This window comes from Anser anser (genome assembly GCF_964211835.1).
Source record: "Anser anser genome assembly, chromosome: 3".
In the NCBI taxonomy this organism is placed as follows: Eukaryota; Metazoa; Chordata; class Aves; order Anseriformes; family Anatidae; genus Anser; species Anser anser.
Genome location: NC_139722.1, coordinates 49,070,813 through 49,088,265, shown reverse-complemented (window position 1 = coordinate 49,088,265; position 17,453 = coordinate 49,070,813). Strand labels below are relative to the sequence as shown.

The 17,453-nt window shown below is 47.6% G+C and overlaps 1 protein-coding gene across 5 annotated transcripts in view; it reads right to left on the bottom strand.

The window, feature by feature from the left end:
- SOBP (sine oculis binding protein homolog) overlaps positions 1–17,453 on the bottom strand; it is a 125,927-nt gene that overhangs the window by 21,680 nt on the left and 86,794 nt on the right. For all 5 annotated transcript variants that reach the window (XR_014582020.1, XR_014582021.1, XR_014582022.1 and 2 more), the window contains one exon: positions 3,612–5,566. Coding sequence is in view for 2 of the 5 variants with exons in the window: in XM_083830186.1 (XP_083686312.1) it covers positions 3,614–5,566 (1,953 nt within the window). In the remaining 3 variants the exon portion in view is untranslated. The remainder of the gene's footprint in view (positions 1–3,611; positions 5,567–17,453) is intronic.

Here is a 17,453-nt window from a genome sequence, read left to right as displayed (position 1 = left end):
GTAATTGGTACATTAAATAATCTGGAGTTTGGCGACTCGCCCAAAAGGGTCATGCTTGCATTGATTCCTTTTTAGAGAGTCCATGTTGCCATTACACGAATTCAATCTGTCTGTCCAGAACTCTAGCGTAAAAATATTTGGCTAATTTCCTTCATTTCATACAATTTGACAGGAAATAAAATCCAGGAAAAGCTGCACATTATGGCAATGTGTTCAGACTTTCCAGCTGGGGGATGGGGAGCAGGAGAAAAGAAAACTCTCCGGACATTTTCTTCTCCCGGATCAGCATGGCCAGTACAATGCACAACTCCAGGAGCCCAAGTCAGCACAATTAGTAGTGCAGAGCCTACCCTCTTTGTGTTTTATTAGAATTTCTGTCAGGTCAGGAGTCTGGTGAGGGATGTTCCCCACAGCTGTATCGCTGACGGAGCTGGATTTTACCTCCACCCTTCTCGGGGCCTGGGCAGGGAGGCCATGGGAACGGTGGAGGTCCAGGCAGTGGCGCAGGGCTGCACTGATGCTGTTCCTCCCCCTCATCCCCTCTGTACGGACACAGATAGGCTCTGAGCCCCATGCAGCTTTCACAGACAGGCTTCCTGAAGGCCAGAAATACAGGCAGCCCCCCTGGCCCCCCTGGACGGGCTATCACCACTAGCAAAAGAAGGGCTCTGTGTGAAACCAGAGAGTCCTCACCTCAAATCAGTCATCAGGGCTGCACAAATCACTTGTGCGTGCCTTGAGAGACTCAAAACCCACCCACATTTCACTGAGGTACCCGCTGGAATGAGATAGTTATCACCCTGTTTATTTCTGCAGCGTATTTTGGGTATCCTCTTTCCCTTGAAACACACAAAGATCCAGGTCTCATGTGTATTCTGGCTACTTCTTTTCTTTTTGGGGAGGAAGGAGGGATGAACACAGCCTAATAACCACTGCTGGGCTACGCTGAGCTATTGCACAACGTGCACAGCAGCATGACAGACACCTAGGCTGGGCCTTGGCTCTCTTAACTTCCAGTGTCTACGGGGACATCGAGGTCTGTGCCAGTCACCCTTGGTTTCCTTCATAGCAGAGAGAAATAGGCGCTCCTAGGGCACAATTCATCTCGGCTGTCTTAGTTGTCGACTCAGGATGAGCTCAACTGTCTCTCTGAAGTGCCTGTTTCTCTAGGCTGGTTTTAAAGGGAGTTCAGACAATTAGCTCAGCTGCGTCTTCGTTACCGATGTCTATATCGGGTCAGATTAATCTTGCCTGGCAAACTGAAGACTTTCCTGTAAGACAATCCTTACACCAAGACAAAGGAATATGTAAAAGTCAGTGAATGGGAAAATGGTTATTCCTGAGGATAACCAAAGTGGCAGTTATTGACATTTAGAGACTACAAAGAGCCGAGGACAATAACCTCAGTGATAAAGCATCCCTCTTGCCTTTTCATTGCAGTCTGTTCAGTTTACCCACTCTCTCTGTCAAACACTATCCCCGATGTCATGTATAATTGTGTCAACAGGCAAAAAAAAACACAACTCAGTGAAGCCAGAGCTCTCTCTGAGTTTAAAGACTCTGGCTCTGGATGACGATAAAACCCTCCCGGGACCAGGACCTCAGAGAGGTGGCATTACCGCAGCCTGGGTGGTCCAGGCAAGCAGTGGGCACGTGGAAGTCAACGCACGCTAAGAAGCAGCCTGTCTTAACTACAGAGTCAGCACGCAAATGTGCAAGTCTGTTAGCACCGGCTTGAAACAAAAACACAGCTATGGGGAGCCTGAGCAAGGGAAAGGACGTGTTAACCATGGCTGTCCTAAAATTAAATAAAAGGGGTACAGTCAAGCAGTGGGCTTCTCACTAGATCAAATCACTACCCCTAGGTAAAAGCACACGTACGTTTATGCAGAGACAATTTTTCAAGCTCCAAAGGTGGCACGCTGGGTTTTGCAAAAAAGATCTTGCTGCTGAAATAGCCAAATAATAGAATAGATGGGCATATAGTCCATCCGTACCTGGAGGGGCTTAGGAAAATCCCTACCATCAGCACCTAAGAGAGCGTGAAGGTCTTAAATATTCATTCAACGTCTGAATTATTGTATATGTTGGTTATTAGTCCAAGAAAGTTACAGACTTCCTCTGTTCTTACAAATGTGTCTTTTAAATGTGTCAGCACATGCCTAGAGCAAAGAATAATGGTTCTGTTCCACCGAAGAAAGTAAATAAATACTGCGTGTGATCAAAGGGGGTAACGTTTCCGGCACTGCAGCCAGAATAGGGAACGCGACAGCAACAAATAAAAAGGGAGTCCTGGCTACACTGCAGTACCTTTGATGGTGCAATTAGTCTGCACTGATGGAGCGGGGAGATATTGCAGCATCCCAGCTCCCACAGCATGCACAGTCTAGGGTTGGAGACGCCACGCTGCTCAAGGCAATGTTCATATTGCACTGCTGCAGTCGCTATTTGTGCTACCAGGGACAGGGATTTACTGGAGGCTACAGAATATTCCGTGGATTGTAATGAAATCTGGCATCTCACCAAGCCACATCCGGCAAAACGTCAGCATTTTGCTGCTGAACAGATTTCTTGCAACACCCACCATTTTCCCTTTTCCTGAAAGAAGCTCTCCATGCTTGTGAATCTAAACAAATGCAACTACATTTGTTTCTTGCTCACAGGTTTGAAGCAACAGACATGTACTGAACTAACAGTTTTATAAAGGCGCTGTTGTAGCAGAGGGATTCAGTAGGCTGGAAATAAGGAATGAAGGAGGGGGGAGGAAGGGATTCTGCCTCTGGAGCATCATCCTTGGCCAAGCCACACTTGTTGGTGGACTTATCTGTATTGCCTCGCTTTGCAGCCCTCCAAGGAGCTGTATGCCTACACCAACCGTGGGGCTGAGGGAAACCTCAACTGCTTTTCTAAAGGGGCAGACTTGCCAAAGACAAGGTAAGAGAGCAGAGCCCCGAAGGGGCAGGCCGTGCCGCAGCTGCCCTCTGCCCATCGAGTGCCTGTCGAGCTAAGCCACAGCGGGCAGGTCCGACAGCAGGCAGTCCTGAAGCACCGACACCGGAGAAAGGGAAGCTCAGGGAGGGGGAGCTCACCCCTGGAGAGCAGCCCGGCTGGAAGCCAGGGCACGATCTGGAGGCAGACCAAAGCAAGATGGTTGGAGATGACCATTTGGTAAGTCAACTGGATCCGAGCTAGCAGTAAGCAGCTGGGGCGTCCTGCTCTACGCTACGCTGTAGGGCAATTTCAATCATCATCATGAAGGCTTGAGTTGCTGCGTAACTCAGCTGGAATAAGTAAGCAGATTAATGGCCCAGACCTAAGCCATATCCTAGGCAGAAAACCACTGACTTTGACATACACCACACACAGCCAGCACCGCCACAAAGTGTTCTGTGAGCAGGAGCGTAATGAGGCTGCTGATGGATGGAGTACTAACAAGTACAAATGCAATACAACACAAAGAACAATATCAAAGCATAAATACCAATAGTTTTCTGAAAGTGCTGATAAATCGGAATCTGTATCTTTCACAAAGGCCACATCCACACGAGCTCGGCCTCCAACCTGGAAATACTCATTGTACTCACACAGAAGGCAGTAGCGGGCACACAAACCTTTACTTATTCTGATTTCGAATTCGGAGGCACCTCCTTTTCAATGGTGGCTCCAGATCCTCTGGCCCTGTGCTGAGTATTGGCGTTGACATAATGCACGGCGCGATAGCAGTCTTTTCTGCTGGTTTTGGCACAGGCTGGATCACGCAACCTGTCTTGGGCAGCATCCGCAAAGCGTACGCATGGTCCTCGTCCGCTGGATTGTTGAGGTTCGGGTCCTGCTTGTCTCCCCCGGCCAGGGGCTCCTCCCCGCTCTTCTTGCCAGCGTCCCCCTCGAGGTGGCAGTTCGACGCGCAGTTGTTCTCCTTTACGGACTCCAGCTCGCTCACCGCCAGCTCCTCCGGGGGCTGGGGTTTTTTGGGCTCCTGGGGCGGCTCCGGGTTCTTGGAACCCTCGGTGCTCTTGGTGCCGTTCACGATGACGTTGCACACCGCCGCTCCGGCTTCCAGTCCCGGCGTGCCGGAGGCCAAGGAGACGGGGCAGCAGTGAGCCGCGTCACCGCACGGTAGCGTTTTTGAGTCCACTGGGCTGCAGTTGTCCCTGCAGTCGCTGCAGTTCCTTTTGTCTGAGCTACCGAAAGCCAAATTTACAACACTGTTAGGCTCGCGCTCGACTTTCACTTGGGCGTGTAAAGCCCTGTGGATAACATTGTGCAGCCTAGACCGGTGGCCTACCGTCAGGTCTATCACACCGTCCTGTGGGCCCTGCAGCACGCTGGGGAAACCGAATTTACTGTTCACGGGGCTACTAGGTCTGACAGTCAAGTCAACAACTTCATTTTTACCGTGCTCCTGAAGCACTTGAGCTTGGTTTAGGGACTGGCCTGAGCAGCTCGGTGAGGAGTCAGAGGATTTAGACGATCCTTGCTTCGACTCTCGAGGGGATGAGGAGCTGTTGGCTGGCTTTGCCCCAGGCGTCTCGCTGGAGGTACTCGGAATGAAGTTTTCGCCGTTGCTGGAGAAACCATTGGGGGGTTTGGAGTCGTTGATGTGAGGGATGGGGATGGGGATGGGGATGGGGACGGGCAAAGGGACGATGACGGGATATGGCACTAGTAGAGTCGGGGGTGGCACCAGCGGGGCGAGGGATGGCAGTCCAAAGTTCATCATCTGTGGCATAGGCATAGGACCATTTGGCATCATGCTGACGGGGGGAAAGGGAAGACTGGGCAGAGGAGCTCCAGGAGGGGGAGGCGGCAGCAAGCCCGGAGGATTCCCAGGCATGGTAGGGGTTGTGGGGGGGTGGATGTGAGGGGAGAGCATCGGCCTGTGCATGGGGCTAGAGGTGGGGCCCATATTTCTGGGACCACCTGGTGGCGGACCAATTCCAGGGATCATTGGATTCGACAGAGGGCTGTTAGGATTTGAGGCATGGTGAGGCGGCCCGCGGATAAATGGTGGACGGATTTGCTGCATAATTTGCTGCTCCATGAATATGGGCAGAGGAACTGGCCCACGGTTTGTCATCACCATGGGAGGACTGCGAGGTGGGACACCAATTGGAGGCACAATGCTAGCAGGTGGCTGGACAGAAACTGGTGGAATATTTGGATTCTCACTGATGGGAATAGGTTTGGGAACTGGCGTGGGGATTTTAGTGACAGAGCAGTTGGCAGTGTCAGACGGAGAGGCAGTGGTAGACGCTGATGGTCCAGGACCTTGAATTTGGCCAGCTGCAGACGCTGGGGATGGGGCTTTTCTCCGAGCATCTGCTAGCGGTATATTCCAAGAATCTGGAGTCAGCAGCTGTACCCCAGTGCCTTCTGCTTTATTTTCGACTGGAGGATGTAATGTACTGCACAGTCCAGCTGGAAGATTGGCCTGTGTCTCTTTGTAGAAAATGTCCATTTTGTACTGATTGAGACATTTTGCACTGCAGAACTGAAGCCTTCTTTCCCCGTCCCCAAAATCCAGATACTCTTTTGTGTGTCTTATGTGCTTACACCAGTCACATACCTACAACACAGTAATAAAATCAGATCAGGCAAGAAAAGCAATCTTCTCTTCATAGTGATATTTTTAAAGTCATTTTTCAGATGTTTTCTAAATACATTGTTTTTCTAGCAGAAAAATAATAGTTACATTTGTGAAAACTATTTTTCCCCCCAAATACTGGAGAATTGAATGCTACCATGGTCTCAATCCTACCATATACAGTACATTATATATATTATAGCTATACCACAGAGGAGACTCCTCAGCTGGCATAAACTGTTATAACACACATATGTATGTATACAAAATCCATCTGAATATGTCTGTGATTACTCCTCAGTGGTAATCTAAGCACACCTTTACCATCTCTGATGCAATATTACACGGTAAGTACGATAACTGGGAAAGGACTCTGAAAGTTGCTGGAAATGAAAGCAAATCATTTCTGCTAAACTGTAGCACACTCTAATATTTTTTATTGTATTGTACTGTATTAATAGCATTAAACAGTAACTTGGAAAAGGTGCAGAATTTTAAAATGGCATCACAAAGCAGAAGTATCAGTCACCCATTCATTTCTTGCCCATTAGTCCAAGGAGTAACTTGGAAACAGTCAGGAAATTTGTGTAAGGTTCAAATAACCCCAATTTGTGATGTTTCGGCAAGCTGGAATTATTTTCGGAGCTGTTTGCCCACTTTTGTGTACTAGGCACTTTGAGTAAAACTTCCTGGCAAGCAAGGGCCTATTTAGCAACTTTTCAAATACTACGGCAAAAAGTTTGCATTGCAGGTGTTTTTTTTTTTAATGTTTTTCTCCTTTCCATTTAATCCTTTTTCTGTGTCACTATTGGTGTGGTAAAGGCACAGCCAAATTTTTTTTATTTTTTTTAAATTAAGGCTGCAGAACTAATTAAGCCGTGAAAGGTTTTCCCAGTTGTAAACCACTAGACACCAAAGTTCAAAAAATAGTCATTCTAGGCTTCAGAATCCATTACTTCAGAGAAATTATTGTGATTTCATTAACACATTAATTTTGCAACACCAACAGCTCTCACAGATGGTGAAGACATGATCTACAATTCAAATATGACTCTTGTTTGCACAAATGCCTTTCCTTCATATGGCATTTTAAACAAGAATTAATATGAGTAATCTTGCCATAGCTATAAACAGATAAACAGATGTCAGATTTTTCAGTGCCTTACTTTTTTGACAGAATTTTACGCACACACACAAAAAACCATTTTTGTCATTTACATTAGCTCTCAAAATACTCCACTGACAGAGATTTGTGGTGCTTTCTACCAGCACATTGCGCCTATGACCATGTCAGAATACATCACAGTATTGTTTGCTCTGCCTTTTCCAAACAGCCAATATTAGCTTGTTTTGAAATGACTATCTTTTGTATGAAAAAAAGGAATAGGATTGTGAAAAGACTGCATTAAAAGGATAATTAATTTTAATAATGATCGGCCATATAAACAATTCAAAACAACATATGTCGGGCATCTGATTACCCATCTCATTTAACTCTCAGCTTTCCTTTAATATAAACAGTGGTGACATTTTTGAGTTTTCAGTAATATATCTTTAATATATATATACACACGCACACATGCACACCCCCCGACAGGCTATTAGACCGCTTATTTTGACTGCGCAACCTTTGGGTTACCCAGTCTGGTTGCTGCTCGATTCCCTCCCTGCCTCCCCGCCCCATTCATGCACACACTCCCTTTCTCTACCAGGAAGTTTTAATCCCAAGTTTTAAATCAAACTAAATAATTACTGGAGAAATAGCAACTATGAAGTCACTGCTGAAGCATGGCGATGCCGGGTCCAGGCTGGGCACAGGCATGCGGCGCTATGTGAGATAAATCAGAGGGTGCCCAGCCCCGTGGTGCTCTGGCAGCATTACTGCGGGTTTATCCCCCCCACAATGACCCACACAAGGAAGAAAGTGTGTTACAAGCGGGGCCACCCCTGCGCTGAGCATACACTGACAACGTAGCCTGCTAAAAGTCTGCCCAGGTTTTACGGGGGTTTTGCGAGGCGCCAGCTCTCCCTCGGCTCCCGCAGCAGGGATCAGCGCTGGCGCAGCCAGCACGGGGGCTTTGCAACCCCTCGCCGCAAATACGTGGCCGTGGGCACTGAACCATCCCGGGTATTTGGCAGGGCGATGGATTTTGCCACCCGCCCGGCAAATCAACACCGCCCCATCCCTGGATGAGCTGATGGAAACACCTTATAATTGACCTCCTGAAATTTTCTGGCTTGCCACAGCCTTCCAAGCAGACAAAAGGGGAATTTGTGAGTCTATGCCGTGAATTAATAAGATGCCGTTCATCTCAGTAATGCTCCTGGATTTACCTTAAAGTAATTTTTGCTCTAAAGCTCACTGCTGCAGTAACAAAACGCTATCTATTTTGCACGTACAGTATTGGGATGTAAACCACTGCACTGCTTCTGCAGGGTAGGCTCTTACTGCACGAGATGAGCAAAAAAGCAGGGGGTCTCCATGGGCAGGCAGGCTGTGGCAGGATGAAGCACACCCCAGCCCAGCGCCCATCAGAGCGGTGCCTGTTTGCAGGGGAGAGACCAGGAGAGCGGTCCCAGAGGCGGCCGCTGCACAGGATCTGGGTGTAGTCCTGGGATGGCTCAGGCAAGGCTTGCCCTTCCATCAGGGCAAAGGAAGCAAACCAGCTCTGAACTTGTATGCCCAGTGCTAAAGAAGCACCAATAAATAGGAGAGAGTAGAAACAGCCCCCATATCTTTCAAGGAAGAGCCCCTCGGTGACTTTAATTAAGCAGCCTGAAAGAAAAATACAACAAAAGCAAAAGCAAAAAACAGAAACAAAACCACTTGTGGCTTCTTTTCTAATCATTTAATTTTATTAGTTATCAGTTGGAAAATTCACTGAAATACTTTCATGTTTTATTGCTGTATTGATTTGTTTATCTCAAGTGGGCTCCTATGTCACTGGAAGCTAAACAAATATTTTCTCTTCCTGGGTAAAATATTTAGAAATCCTGCTTAGAAATTCTCTACGGATTTCTCCTGTTTTCAATAATTCACTGAGGTACAAGAAGCTCTGAAGTCTGCCTGCCTCCCTCACATATTGATCACAGACCATTCTGTATATTTTATCACTAGATAAAATTAATTAAAGCCACAGAAATTAAAGGCAGTAATTCTGTTCCTCTGAACATCCTGGCTGGGCCAAATATCTCATCATTATCTCATTGATTTTATGCAACATCCCAAAGTGCTGGACTTAACATTGGTGAGAAATGTCTATCTACTACATCTATGTGTTTCACTACTTTTGTATCTATTTATGTGAGCAATCAGTCTATGCAGATTACTTAAGATACGAGTATAAAATGTGCATGTCTTATGCAGGCAACAGGACACCTTAGAATACCACACTAAAGCACAGAAAAACAGTCCCTGCCATGAGGAGAAAATTACTGGAGGAGAAAAAATGTCACTTAAGAATTAATGAATCAAGTCTGTCTTACAGGATTGATCATTTAAGATGAGGTCAATGAATTTATGATACAAATGGCTATATCACTAGAGGTAATAAAATGGAGTAATATCATTCATTTTACATCTAACTAATGACGTGCTCAGAGTAATTACAGGCTTCTTCTAAAAGCCTACACTGATTAGTTCAGATGTGATAGGTGAAACATATATATCCTTCAGTTCAATACAATAACATTTTATCTATAAAATACGCAGCAAATGTCTTATTTTTTAAGTACTTGTATTCCGTACAGAGCACCATCACTCTTCATAAGCAGCTCAAAACCTCTCTGTTCATCTATTCCTTTCACTTCCTTTTTCCTGCCTTACCTTTCCCCTTCACCATACAATAAGAGGGGAGCTGAGCCGGCGCAGAGGGGCTGCAAATGCCACATAGGATTTGGCTCTGCCTCCACGTGGGAGCAGCTCCCCCGGATGCCATAGGTTGGTCAGGAGAGTTGGTGCCTCAGGACCATGGCCATCAGGTCTGACCCAGTGCCCAGGAAAGCGATGAACAGACCCCTCTTTATCGCGGTCAGCCAGCTTTGAGCTTAACGGCAGACCCTGCTCAGCCTGGGGCCACCAAGAGCTTGGTCACCGACCTCTGCGGGAGCAGGCACGAGGCTGGGGCATTTCTGAAGGGACTGAGAAAATACACACTGCAATGACGAGTTTCAGACATTTCCTAACAAACCCAACCATCTCATACGTTTCTATCCAAAAGGAGGTGTGACCCTTAGAGCTGTGACTGACAAGGGACACAGGGCTGTGAAGATGTCAGAGACGAAGGGTCTGGCCTTGCAAGGTGGTGCCAGACCCCTACAGCACCTCCATCTCCCTTGGAAAATACTCACAGCACTGCTCTGGGGCAAGCACACTGCAGACCACAAATGCCAAAGCACAAAAACTGAATGACAGGAAGATCGGTAATGAGATAACTGCCTATCTCATTCAGCCGTAACACAACAACCCTCAAGAAGATTGAATTTACCTAACTGGGGCATGTCCAACGCTAAACAACAGAATGAACATTTCCTTCAGTACGTTTAATGTATTTATATTTTAGTGGCGGGTTGCCAGTGTGCTACTTATAAGCTCAATGACTTGATATCATTCATCCGCTTTCCTGTGAAACGCCCGGCAATCTACACCGCGGGGTTACTCGGAAGACACCGCATCAGCAGAAACACGACTCGCGCCCGATACGGGAACACCGAGGAAGCCGGGGCCGAGGGATCCTGTGACGCTCATACTGCTCCAACACTAAGAGGGGATGAAAGCCGTTCCCGTTGGCATCCGTATCTTTCTTTTGACAGAGATGTCCAGACTTGGCCGTGAGGTGACCCGCGGGCACAACATGGACGTCCTGCAGCGCTGCACAGGGCTGGGCCTAGGCCTTCAGGCGCGGGGTAATTAATGCTTTAACCAGCTGTCAAATGCAGGTGCAAAGTTCGTCCATTAGTGCCATCCACCAACAGCCTCTGAATGATAATCTAGTATCAGACACTATTTCATTAAGAAATACGTGTGCTAAAGCGTATTTTCAGCAAAGGCTGTCAGGATTTTGAAGCCTGCCAAAGGCTGGATGCAGCAGCAATGTAAATAGTAGGAAGTGGCTTGAAATGCAGACAGGTTTCTAGCAAACATCCAAAAGAGTCACACCAGTACTCTCATGCACAACTCAGCCTCACTTCCCTGTGCCCAGATCACCCAGCCTAGGGCAGAGGCTGTGGTACGGACACCACAGTGCCTTGCCACCCAGTTTCAGCAGGGCAAGGCTGCGAAGCACTGCCAGCAGGACACCAGGGAAAATCTCAGTGTATTAAAAGGAAAGAAAGCAGATCTGCATGTCCTGAAGAACCAGGTGCCTAACTGTCTTTAAAGGGTGAAGGAGTTTAAAACCTCCCTCAGCTCCCCTTGCCAGCCCCTCCAGGTTGCTGGGCAGTGTGTCTTCCTGCTGCCCCCCAGCCTTCCTCCCTTTCTCCACCACCAAAGCTTCTCTTCAGAGCAAGCCACCCAAAAGGCAATAGTCATCTCTAAGCAAATCCCCTCATGGATCCCACCCAGGGTGCTAAATCCTGCGCACAGCCCCATCTCTGCAGCCTGTTGCATGACCAAGCATGGAGAAGCTTTGGGCCAAGAGCCTTATCTTGAGCACTGATGAGTTCAACACCTGTGAGCAGGAAGAAGCTCTGGGTCGGACTGACTCCTGCAGCAAGCAGCAGCAGCCACCCAGAGGTCTGTCCCGACACTTCATCCCCACCCCATGCACCTCCTGTGGGCTGCCCCACGGAGCTGCTCTCTCAGAGCCCCACTGGGCCAGGAGGGCACCTTCAGCTATGTTTGCCTCAGCTCCAAGGCGCTCAAGCTCCCTTTTAGCATTTTCTGACTCAGAAAGATGATGAATATTAAGAAGCAGAAGCTAGGCACCCTGCTGTGCCGTCTGGGAAACCGAGCACGTGGAGATCTCCAGCAGGACACGGCCACGCTCTGCTCAGATGTGCAGGGTCAGAGTGAGGAGGAGGAGGAGGTGGGTGTGCTCCACCCAGAGACAACAGCAAAAGACAAACTCCTTTGAGAGGTTAGCAATAATCAGCACAGTGGAATTCAAATTCATAACTGAAAGGCTTTTTTCCTTTTCATAATGCTGTTGTGCTTTTTTTCCGTCTGAGTTACTGAACCAAGTGACAGAGTGGGTGCAGCCTCGTTAGAAGCTGCAAAACCTGCCGTTGCTCATTGAGGCGTCCTGTGTCTCCATACCCAATCCTCCTCCAAAATGCAGCCCCTGGACCCGTTCTGCACAGGAAGGCTTCCTCCTGAGAAAGACATAGCGCCTGGGGAGGGGACACAGAGCTCAGTGTGTCCAGCACCGTGTGCTGGCCCACAGGGAGGGATACAAACTGTACCAAGAGCCAGGAGCAGTTCACAGCATCTACTTTCAAGACAACTGTAACCAAAGTTCATGCCTCAGCCACCATTACTAAGAATTAATGCTCTTTCACCACCAAATCTCAAATAATAGGTGGCATCCAGCACGGTGGCTCTAAGCAGTTACCCAGGCTCAATCACCATTTGCAGCGTGCTTATTGCACAGCATTCAGCGTGTTTATTGTGTCAGGGTTTTTCTGCCCAAGATGCCTCATGATAATTTTTCATTACGATTGTTCCACTTGAATGGAATGATTATTATAAAAAAAAAAAAAAAAAAACGTCATTCCAGATGAAACCTGCTGCGAAGGAACCCCGAGGCAGGCTCTAACTGTGAATGTGGTTATAATACAGCTCGTAGCAATGCTAGGTGTGAATGAAAACAGATTTTTACAATGTTTGTAGCTTTGTGCAAAAACAGTTTACAAAACAGAACACTGCAGTCGCCTACAACTTAAAACCGTCCTGCAACAAATCTGAAGTTTTTTCAACCTCCCCATTTAAAAGAGAACAAAGCTTTTCTGCTTGCTTGCTTTTCCTTTTGATGATGTAACCCTCCTAAACTTCTCTACCTGAAAACCTTTACTGCAGTTTTTTGAGGAGTGAATACTGAATTTCTGTCATTTAAATGCAAGACCTACCCTGTCTCCATTTTTCACTCTAATTATGCAAAAATCTAAGCTACATGAAGCATAAGGAGAAAATAGAGCTATTTGGTAATTAATGGCTAATGATAAACTGATTTCATTTTTGAATCATTGCAGTTGTCACCTGTGTTATTTAAAACATAGTCTTTTCAAAGCACTTGTGTACCATTGTTTTGAAGGGCTTTTTAGTGCTTATGGCCAAAAGCAATGAATGTAAGTTACGCTAATGCCCGGTGGAAATCCAGGTTGGTTCTCGTTTCATCAGAGTGGCTACGTATTTGATTTTGCATATAAACAGCTGAGCTCTGTGTTTCCAGCTTTGAAACCGCAGTAAGAACTCTGGATCTGAAAGCAGTGGTGAAGCCCACAGTACGGTGGGCAAAACTTCAGGGAAAATGAATGTAGTGTGAAGTGGGATTTGCCAAGAGGGAAGTTCTTCTCCCCAGAAACCTTCCTGTCTGAAATAACACAGAATGGGACAATAATAGCATTTAAAGCTTAAAATCTGTAATGCGGGGTTTTTACACACATGCTATAGAGGAGCTGATTACAGGGCACATCCATACTGCTGTTTCACTACTGATGGCTATGGCCATCACTCCAGCAGTGACATAAGCCCTGAATACAATTAATATGCTGCAGAAGATGAAAGAAGGGCAAGAACAGGAGGGGCAGGGGTGCAAACACCTTCAGCAGGACAGACGACCTGTCTCACCAAGGCTCACGCTTTCTGAAATGCCTCAAGAACCCAAATGCCCTTTCCAAGGATAATGGAGGACCTGAGAAACCTTGTCAAGTCAATTGGCCTTGGAGCAGACCCACAACATGCGAAAGATTTTGGGGCACAGCAAACCCCAGCTCCAGCCACCAAGCCACAAGCTCAGGTCTCAAGCAGCCCTCAAGCCTCAAGCTCATCAGATGGCTGATGCAGATCTGCAAGCAGCAGCCCAACATTTGCACGGTGCTGCGCCAACACCAAAAGGCCAAGAGGCAGTTCCTCTTCCAGAGTTAGCCTGGCTGGACAGGAGTCCACTCAGGTGTGTCTGTAGCCTCGTTCTTAGCAAGCCAGATTTGAGGGCAGGGAAGTGTGGAGACAGCTGAGTGTCTGCACCGTGCTGCTCCTTACTCCGTGGGTGGCATTGGGAGAAGTCAGCTTGGCAGGCCGGTGGCAAGCAGTCTGATTCGGGCTATGTGGGCAACGGTCAGCCTGAAGACTCACTTCCAGGCCAAGACTTCCCATGATGTGCATTCCTAAACTTCCCCTGTTCCTGAAACGATCTAGGAGAAAACCGAGCAGCCAGAAACAGCTATGTTGAGTAGGTGGAGCTGGGAGTCTTGGTGAACCACAGTACGTGCCGTTCTACAGACAGGTGATTTTCCTTTTCTGTGATCCTTAAGCTGTTCATGCCACAGCGAGAGCTTTGCTTCTTCCTAAAGGTGACAGTGAAGTGCCTCCTCAAACTGCTGCCGCTAAAGCCCTGCAAAGCACGAGCAGTGAGAAGTGCTGTAAACACCTTGAGAAGCGGACAAGGACTGTCGGCGCTGAATACTCAGGAAACCAAAAGAAAGGAAACAAAGCTAGCGGCTGGAAAAAACACTTTAGGGGCCTGTAAGTACTTCTTCACAGTGTCTCATGCCTGCCACCGCTTTGGGGCAGCAGGGGAAGGTTTCACTAGGACATCCCCCCCCATCTCCCTTTCCCTCAGAGAGTGGAAATGCATTTCCTCTCCAGCCCTGGAGCCCCACGCTCCCACCCAGGGGCTGCAGGACAGGGCCGAACACCAGCGCAGGTTTCTTCTGCAGGGCAGATGTCAACCAGCAGAAAAGGAGGAAATAATGGAGCCCGCACGCTTTCCAGCACTCCCTGCAACGAGCCCCAGCAACCACAGAAATGAAGGGAAACTGCGAGCCATTAACACTGCAAATGCTTACAGCAAATTGCTTTGAGAATTACAGGTGCTGTTAAGCACAGGAAACTCAAAGGCAAAAGAGGAGAGGGGCACTCTGCTAACCTTGAATAGCATCTCCCTTACAAAATGACCAAAATCTTCACTCTTAACAACCTCATGCTACCATGTCTGCAGAAATCTTAAGAAGCCAGATGAAGATTTATATTCTCTAATTAATTCACTTTCTTATTCAATACCCGAATAAACATGTTCGTCCTATTTTTCTGAACAAAACTTTATTCTGGTCATATAGCAAAGTAACATTGTGAGACAGAAAATAACCCATGTGGCTCATCTGTCCAGAATTTATATCTAGTAATATCTTATATGTATTTTTTCTCCAATATATTTTCCTTTTAATATTCAAGAGAATATAAAAATAACAATAAAACCCCCTCCATTATGTTTCCAGTGGCTCATAAGATGGTTGACAGGACTATAAATGTAATAATGAGGAGGTTTGAGGGGCAGGTTAATGTTTTTTGCTAACACATGATGCTTTTGCCTAAGGCTTTGCTGGAGGCCAGTACCACTTCACCTGGACTGAAATCACCACCGAACACCCATTAAATCACTCAGACTTAAATGTAACACTACTGGGTCCAGAAAATATTACTGTAATCCAGTTTTGAAATATCATAAGTCTGTAGAACAGCAAGTAGGAATGCAATCTGAAACCTAGAGAAATCTTTATTTACCTGCAATGAAGAGTTTTAAGTCTAATTCTTCCTCTCACCTCTGCCATTTCACTGTGCTGCAACCCTCACAGATTTGCGTGTTGTTTCTTCTGATTTATACTTGGACAAGCAAGAGGCTTATAGAAGTCTCTGGGTGCTTTGCACTATATATATACATACAAATGTATATATGTGGAGTGTATATATACATTTTCCACCTGTCTATCTAGGTCGGGGATCTTCAGACTTTATTATTACATGGTATTCTTTACCATTCAATAACATCTAGAGGCCAGGACCACTTGCTCCATGTGCTATAAAATATACATTATTACCACAGCGTGGGCTGCAGCAGAACTCTCACCACCTACCTGGGGCAGACCCCCTGCACACTTTTCCCCACCTTTCCCAAACATATAAAATCCTTGAGGGACTACATCAGCTGCTTACTTGGAAAAATAACATTAGGGAAAGATTGACTTGATTAGGGAAAGATTGACTTGAGTGTTAGTAAAAATGGATGAAAAAAAAAAGATCAAAACTTTCCAAGAGGAGCTTTGCCGGGTTTCGGTCCACAAGGCTTTGAAGGGAGTCAAAACTGTTCCAGATTTGACTGCTTGTGATTCACACTTGGAGAATTACTGGTTGGTAATGGTACGCACCACCCCGCACCCCAGCTTAAAGAGCAGCCTCCTCTCTGGAAACCACATCTGATTAGAACAACCCTGGGCCAGATCCAAAATGTGCCTGGATCAAGGAAAAGTTTGTCACACTGGTTTCAGAGCAGGACCGAGACGTGTCCCATCTCTTGCAGATTGGGCATGGAGAGTGGAACTCATTTTCCTGCTTCCCCCGGAGTCGGGGTCTGGAGCAGATGCAGCCAGGCACATGAAATCACTCTGCCATGCACACAGGCCTCATTCTGCATCCCTCCAGTTCCTCCTGCTCTGAAGCTCGGATCCCGGCTAAAACCCAGAGCCCGCTGGTGTGGTCCCGGCTCCCCTTCCCCTTCTCTTAGCACAAAGTCAGACTCAGAGTGGCTTCCACTGGGCAACTGCTAGACTCACTCCTAGGCACTGCCAGATGGAGCAGGTAAGGCTGAAATTAGGGACAGGGAAAAGAAAAGGTGGGGAAAGCAACAGCATGCATGTCCTCCAAATTGTGAGAGGAGGAGAGGAGAGGAGGGGAGAGGAGAGGAGAGGAGAGGGGAGGGGAGGGGAGGGGAGGGGAGGGGAGGGGAGGGGAGGGGAGGGGAGGGGAGGGGAGGGGAGGGGAGGGGAGGGGAGGGGAGGGGAGAGGAGAGGAGAGGAGAGGAGAGGAGAGGAGAGGAGAGGAGAGGAGAGGAGAGGAGAGGAGAGGAGAGGAGAGGAGAGGAGAGGAGAGGAGAGGAGAGGAGAGGAGAGGAGAGGAGAGGAGAGGAGAGGAGAGGAGAGGAGAGGAGAGGAGAGGAGAGGAGAGGAGAGGAGAGGAGAGGAGAGGAGAGGAGAGGAGAGGAGAGGAGAGGAGAGGAGAGGAGAGGAGAGGAGAGGAGAGGAGAGGAGAGGAGAGGAGAGGAGAGGAGAGGAGAAAAAGAAGAAAATAGAAAATAAAAAATAGAAAAGAAGAAAGAAGGAAAAGGAAAAGGAAAAAGGGAAAGAGAAAGGGAAAGGGAAAGGGAAAGGGAAAGGGAAAGGGAAAGGGAAAGGGAAAGGGAAAGGGAAAGGGAAAGGGAAAGGGAAAGGGAAAGGGAAAGGGAAAGGGAAAGGGAAAGGGAAAGGGAAAGGGAAAGGGAAAGGGAAAGGGAAAGGGAAAAAAAAAGTTTGTCGCTGGTAGGAGGATTTTACCATGACTATTATGGCCACTAGCTATCTTAAACCATTCTTTTGCAGGATTTTAGTCTTAAAAATAATAAACGAGGAGTTATGAAGGCCTGAAACTGCAGCCTAGAGCCAAACGTATGGTGAAGCAATGTGTGTGAAAGCTTCCCAGCCTTCTTCTGTCGATGCCCCTCTTGTTTTACTAAGGCCATTCCTGCCGTGAAGCTGGGCTTACTGTCACAGCACTTGCTGGCCGTGCCGGTGGGGCAGCCCCCAGCTTTGCTGGTGACCCAGGCCAGCAGAGGGCCAGCCCTCACGCCCTGCACTGCCTGCCGCGGTGCTCCGTCAGGCCTGAGGAACCTGCTGGTGTTCGAGC